This window comes from Mirounga angustirostris, unplaced genomic scaffold (assembly GCF_029215605.1).
Source record: "Mirounga angustirostris isolate CCGP_5_RB_7025 unplaced genomic scaffold, mMirAng1.0.hap1 SCAF_1, whole genome shotgun sequence".
Taxonomy (NCBI): domain Eukaryota; kingdom Metazoa; phylum Chordata; class Mammalia; order Carnivora; family Phocidae; genus Mirounga; species Mirounga angustirostris.
Genome location: NW_026991709.1, coordinates 120,875,503 through 120,881,987, shown reverse-complemented (window position 1 = coordinate 120,881,987; position 6,485 = coordinate 120,875,503). Strand labels below are relative to the sequence as shown.

At 39.4% G+C, this 6,485-nt stretch overlaps 1 protein-coding gene across 2 annotated transcripts in view; it reads left to right on the top strand.

The window, feature by feature from the left end:
* The first annotated feature begins 464 nt into the window (after window positions 1–464).
* MRPS22 (mitochondrial ribosomal protein S22) overlaps window positions 465–6,485 on the top strand; it is a 28,089-nt gene continuing 22,068 nt past the window's right edge. For both annotated transcript variants that reach the window (XM_045903672.3, XM_045903671.3), the window contains exon 1: window positions 465–663. In XM_045903672.3, the coding sequence (XP_045759628.2) occupies window positions 492–663 (172 nt within the window). In that variant the 5' untranslated portion in view covers window positions 465–491. The remainder of the gene's footprint in view (window positions 664–6,485) is intronic.

Genomic DNA, 6,485 nt, shown 5'->3' with positions numbered 1-6,485 from the left:
AAAAATAAGCAAAATAATCATAAATTGAGAAAAGGAAGTAAAGGAGTAAGGTTCTGAGACAGAATGAGGTGTATGAGTGGGTGGGGATGAAGGTGGTGGTGACAATCAGGCTTTGGAATCAGAAGTTACATTTGTCGTGGGGGAGGGTCTGTGATAAGTTTGAATGGGTAAGTCGAATAGGCAGTTGGATTTAAACCTGTGGCTGGGAGAAAGGACTTGGGCAGGAAATGGAAATTTGTTAGAGCCATGGAACGAAGGAAAGGTCCAGGAAAAAAGAGCATTTAAGGGAAATGGTGGAGTTTTATCTTTGGCTCTACGCATACAGAGGACACGAACATCCTCCACGTGTGAAGAAGAGGTTTAGAAGAAAATTATGAAGTTGCGTAGCCCTGCCTCCCTCAACCAGACTACATTTCCCAGAATGCTGCGCGAACCTCGCGAGACCCGAAATCGTTCACAGCCGCTTCCGGCGCAGGTGGCCCCGGATAATCATGGCGACCCTGAGAGCGTCTGCGTCGCTGTGGAGCCTCCTGACAGGTTCTCGGAGCACGGAGCGGGTTCGTGTCCGGGCCCGAAGTCAGCCCCAGCTCCGCGCCCTGCTCCAGCCACTGGCCGGGCCCTGCGGGGCGGGCCTGCCATGCCGTCGGCTTGCGTCTGAGGCGAGTAAGTGACCTGCCAGACGTCCGCTGGCACATTCTCCTGGGAGACCTAGAGCCTGCTTCTGGCTGGCGAGAACCACGCGGACCCCATGGCGCACCTCCGTCCCCGGCTCCTCTAGCAGTGCGCCCTAGGCTAGCCGGCTCCCTTCTGTACCTTGTACCTGCGGGGTCATCGCCCGCCTTTGTCATTGGTTCACTCAATCAACCAACAGGGCCTGAGCTCGGTTCCTTGCAAAGCACAGTGCTACGTTTAGGGGATACGGCCAACTAAACGGGTTTGTCTTTGAGGAACTCATGGCCCAGCGGGGAAGTGGCAATGCAGTGTGACCCAGGTCGCGATAGAGGAACACACATAAGAGTGGCACTCAAACTTGGTGGCAAGGACAGGGAAGGGTTCCTGGAAATTAGGACCAGAGCTGAGACCTGGCTAACCATGCTAGTGAGAAAACAGGAAACATTTCAAGCAGAGGAAACAATATAAGCAAAAGTCCAGAAACGAGACTGAACACATGTAGTTTGGAAACCCATGTTTGAGGTAGGATTGATAGGCTTGGTTACGGCTTTGGCTTTAAGTTTAAAAGGAGAAATCAGTGTTGCTTCTCAGGTTTCTGGCTTGAGCAGTTGAGTGGAGGAGAGTAGTCCCATTTATACCAAGACAGAGAAGCTTAATTTTAGGAACAGGTTTTTTTTGTTGTTGTTGTTGTTTGTTTGGTTTTTTTTGGCGGGGGCGCGGAAGAGGGGAGGTGAGGGAAGAAAAGGCAGGCGTAGGTAAGATGAGATTGGAAGGGAGGCAGAAGTAAACGTCTGTTTGTACACATTAAATTTGAGGTGCTTTTGAAATTCGAGTGTAGGTACCCAGTACGCAGTCGTATCTAAAGTGAGAAACATTGGGTAAAAGTGATAACTCAACCTGGGGGAATGGGTGAGATTGAAGAGAGAGTAGGGCTGAGCACATACTGTCTGCCAGGCACTGTAACTGACCTGGGTGCCTGGTATTGAGTACAAGAAGTACAAGACCCTGTTCTGGCCTTTGGGGGAGCACATTGTTTAGTGGGGGACACAGTGAAGTAAGCAGACTACCTTAGTTTCTCTTATAAATGAAGTTGGAAGTCTGGTGAATTTTAAGCGTGAATCTTGATTACGTTTAAAAAAATTTTTCAGTTTTATTGAGATATAATTAATATATGGCATTGAATAAATTTAAGGTGTGCAGCCCAATGATTTGACTTCATATATCATGAAATTATTACCACAGTAAATTTAGTTTACATCTTTCCTCTCATGTAGATACAAAGAATAGAAAAAAAAATTTTTTCCCTGTAATGAGAAATCTTAGGATTTACTTTCGTAACAACCTTCATCTATGCCATTCAGCAGTGTTAACTATTTTCATCATGTAATATATTATATCCCTAGTTCTTTATCTTTTAACTGGAAGTTTGTACCTTTTGACCACCTTCATCCAATTACCCCTCCTCCAGTAACCATAAGACCACAAGTGTGATCTCTTTTTCTATGAGTTCTTCTGTTTGTTTTAAGAGTCCACAAAAAGTTGAGATCATACAATATTTATCTTTCTCTGCTTGATTTATTTCACTTAACATAATGCCCTCATGGTTCATCCATGTTGTCCCAAATGGCACGATTTCCTCCTTCTATTACACACACACCCCACAACTTTATTATCTACTGATGGACACTTAGTTGTCTCCATATCTTGGATTTTATAAATAATGCTGCTGAGTTCCTTTTCCTCTTTTTGAGTCTTGCCATTCTGACAGGTGTAAGGTGTTATCTCAGTGTGATTTTGATTTGCATTTCCCTGATGATTAGTGATATTGAGCATCCTATGTGTCTATTGGCCATCTGTATGTTTTCTTTGGAAGAATGTCTGTTTAGGTCTTTGACCCATTTTTAATCAGACTAGTTGTTTTTTTGGCATTGAGTTCTATTAAGTTATTTATATATTTGGGATATTAATCCCTTATCTGATATATCATTTGCAAATATCTTCTCCCATTTAGTAGGTTGCCTTTTTGTTTATTGATGGTTTTCTTTGCTGTGCAAAAGCTTTTTATTTTGATGTAGTTTCAGTAGTTTATGTTTGCTTTTGTTTTCCGTTCTTTTTTTTTTTTTTTAAAGATTTTATTTATTTATTTGAGAGAGAGAATGAGAGAGACAGAGAGCACATGAGAGGGGGGAGGGTCAGAGGGAGAAGCAGGCTCCCCGCCGAGCAGGGAGCCCGATGCGGGACTCGATCCTGGGACTCCAGGATCATGACCTGAGCCGAAGGCAGTCGCTTAACCAACTGAGCCACCCAGGCGCCCTTGTTTTCCTTTCTTGAGGAGGTATATTGAGACAAATGTTGCCATGGCTGATGTCAGAGAAATTACTGCCTATTTTTTTTTCCCTAGGAGTTTTATGGTTTCAGAGCTCACATTTAGGTCTTTAATCAATTTTGAGTTTATTTTTGTGTATTGTATAAGAAAGTGGTCCCTTTTCATTCTTTTGCATGTAGGTGTCCACTTTTCCCAGCACCATTTATTAAAGAGACTGTTTTTTCTCCATGGTATATTCTTGCCTCCTTTGTCTTAGATTAATTGACCATGTGAATGTGGGTTCATCAGGGATACTGGTCTGTGGTTTGTTTTTTTTTTTGTTTTCTGTCTGTCTGTCTGTCTTTCAGTATCTTTCTGGTTTTGGTATCAGGGTAATGCTGGCCTCACAGAATGTATTTAGAAGCTCTCCTCCTTCTATTTTTTTGGAATAGTTTGAGGAGAACAGGTATTAGCTCTTCTTTACATGTTTGGTGGAATTTACCTGTGAATCCATCTATTCTTTTGTTTGTTGGGAGTTTTTTAAAATTACTGATTTAACTTTATTACTAGTAAGGGGTCTATTCAGATTTTCTATTTCTTCCTGCTTCGGTTTTGGAAGATTGTATGTTTCTGGGAATTTATCCCTTTCTTCTAGGTTGTCATACAATTTTTTATAGTAGTCTCTTATAATCCTTTGTATTTCTTTGGTGTTGTTACCTCTCCTCTTTCATTTCTGATTTTATTTATTTGAGTCCTCCTTTTTCTTGATGGGTCTGGCTATAGGTTTATCAATTTTATCTTTTCAGCAAACCAGGTCTTGGTTTCAATGTTATTTTCTATTTTTTTTATTCTCTGTTTCAATTTTTTCTGGTCTAAACTTTATTATTTTATTCCTTTTAATGTTGGGCTTTGTTCTTTTTCTAGTTCCTTCAGATGTAAGTTTAGATTGTTTATTCGAGATTTTTCTTGGTTCTTTGGTAAGCCTGTATCATTATAAATTTCCCTCTTAAGAACTGCTTTTTGCTGTGCTCCAGAGATTTGGGGCTGTTGTGTTACCATTTTCATTTGTCTCCATATATTTTTTTATTTCCTTTTTGATTTATTTGTTGACCCATTGGTTGTTTAGTAGCATGTTGCTTAGCCTCCATGTGTTTGTGTTTTTTTCCATTTTTTTCTTCTAATTGATGTTCTAGTTTTATACTGTTATGGTTGGGAAAGATGCATGATATGATTCAGTCTTCTTAAATTTGAGACTTGTTTTGTGGTCTAACATGATCTATCCTGGAGATTGTTTCATGTGCACTTGAAAATAATGTGTATTCTGTTGTTTTTGGATGGAATGTTCTGTATGTATCTACTAAGTTCATCTGGTCTAATGTGTCATTCAAAGACACTGTTTCCTTATTGATTTTCTGCCTCGATGGTCCATCCATTAATTTAAGAGGGGTATGAAAGGGCCCTGCTATATTGTATTGCTGTCAGTTTCTCCCTTTATGTCTGTAATACTAGCTTTAGGTATTTAGGTGCCTTAATGTTGGGTGCATAGAGATTTACAATTGTTTTATCTTCTTGTTGGATTGATCCCCTTTATCATCATGTAATGCCATTGTTTCTTGCTACAGTTTTAGTTTTATTTTTTATTTTTTTAAAGATTTTATTTATTTATTGGGTGGGGGGAGCATGAGCAGTGGGAGGGGCAGAGGGAGAGAGAATCTGAAGCAGACTCCTCACTGATCAGGGAGCCTGATGCAGGCCTTGATCCCATGACTGTGAGGGCACCACCTGAGCCAAAACCAAGAGTCAGATGCTCAACTGACTGAGTCACCCAGGCACCCCTACAGTCTTAGTTTTAAAGTCTATTTTGTCTGATGTAAGTATTGCTGCTCTGGCTTTTTTTTTTTCCCCCCATCAATTTGCATGGAATATCTTTTCCCATCATTTCACTTTGAGTGTCTGTGTGTCTTCAGTTCTGCAGTGAGTCTCTTGTAGGCAGCATATAGATGGGTCTTGTTGTTTTTTTTTTTAATCAATTTCAGCCACCCTATATCTTTTGTTTGGAGCATTTAGTCCATTTACATTTAAAGTAATTATTGATAGTATTGTACTTATTGCCATTTCATTAATTGTTTTCTGGTGGGTTTTGTAGTTCTTCTCTGTTCCTTTCTTCTTCTCTTGCTTTCTTAACTTGTTTGGTGGCTTTCTTTAGTGCCATGTTTGGCTTTCTTTCTCTTTATTTTCTGTGTATCATAGGTTTTTGATTTGTGGTTACCATGGGGTTCATATTATAACATCAAAAATGTATAGCAGTCCCTATTAACTTGATGGTTGTTTAAGTTTGAACACATTCTAAAAGTACTAAGTTTTTACTTCCTTTCTCCATGTTTTATATATATGATGTCATACTTTACATCTTTTTATTTTTTATGTCCCCTAATTTTTTTTCCTAATTTTTGTAGATATAATTGATTTTATTGCTTTTGTGTTTTAACTTCCTTACTGACTTTATAAAGTGACTAACCTACTACCATTACTATATGTTTGTTCTTACTAGTGAAATATTTTTCCTTTCACAATTTTCTGACTTGTAGTTATTGTCTTTTTTTTCCCCCCCATTTAAAGAATTCCCTTTAACATTTCTTGTAAGGGTGGTTTAGTGGTGATGAACTCCTTTAATTGTTGTTCATCTGGATAACTCTTTAAAAACTCTAGTTCTGAATGATAGATAATCTTGCAGTGTAATTTTTTTTCTTAAGATTTTATTTATTTGAGAGAGAGTGCAAGTTAGCGAGCACAAGCTGGGGAGGGGCAGAGAGAGAGAGGGAGAAGCAGATTCCCTGCTGAGCAGGGAGTGCGACGCGGGGCTCAATCCCAGGGCCCCAAGATCATGACCTGAGCCAAAGGCAGACGCTTAACAGACTGAGCCACCCATTTGCCCCTAGAGTATTCTTGGTTTTAAGTTTTTTTCTTTCAGTACTTTGAATATGTCCTGCCATTCCTTTCTGACCTGCAAAGTTTTTGCTGAAAAATTAGGTGATAGCATTATGGGCTTTCCCTTGTATGTAACTGTTTGCTTTTCTCTTGCTGCTTTTAATAATCTCTTTTTATCTTAAATTCTGTCATTTTAAGTTATTATGTATCACAGTGTGGACATTTTTTTGGGTTCATCTTGTTTGGGGATTTTCATGTTTCCTGAACCTGGATGTCTTCCCAGATTAGGGAAATTTTTAGCTATTATTTTTTTAAATAAGTTTTCTGCTCCCTTGTCTCTCTCTTTTTCTTCTGGGATCCCTATAATACAACATTTATTATGCTTGAGGATGTTATAGAGGTCCCTTAACCTATTCTTACTTTTTGCTGTTCAGCTTGGTTGCTTTCCATTACACTGTGTTCCAGATCACTGATCCATTCTTCTGCATTCTATAATCTGCTCTTGATTCCCTCTAGCATATTTGTCCTCTCAGTTATTGTATTCTTCAGCTCTGACTGGTTATTTTTTATATTTTCTATT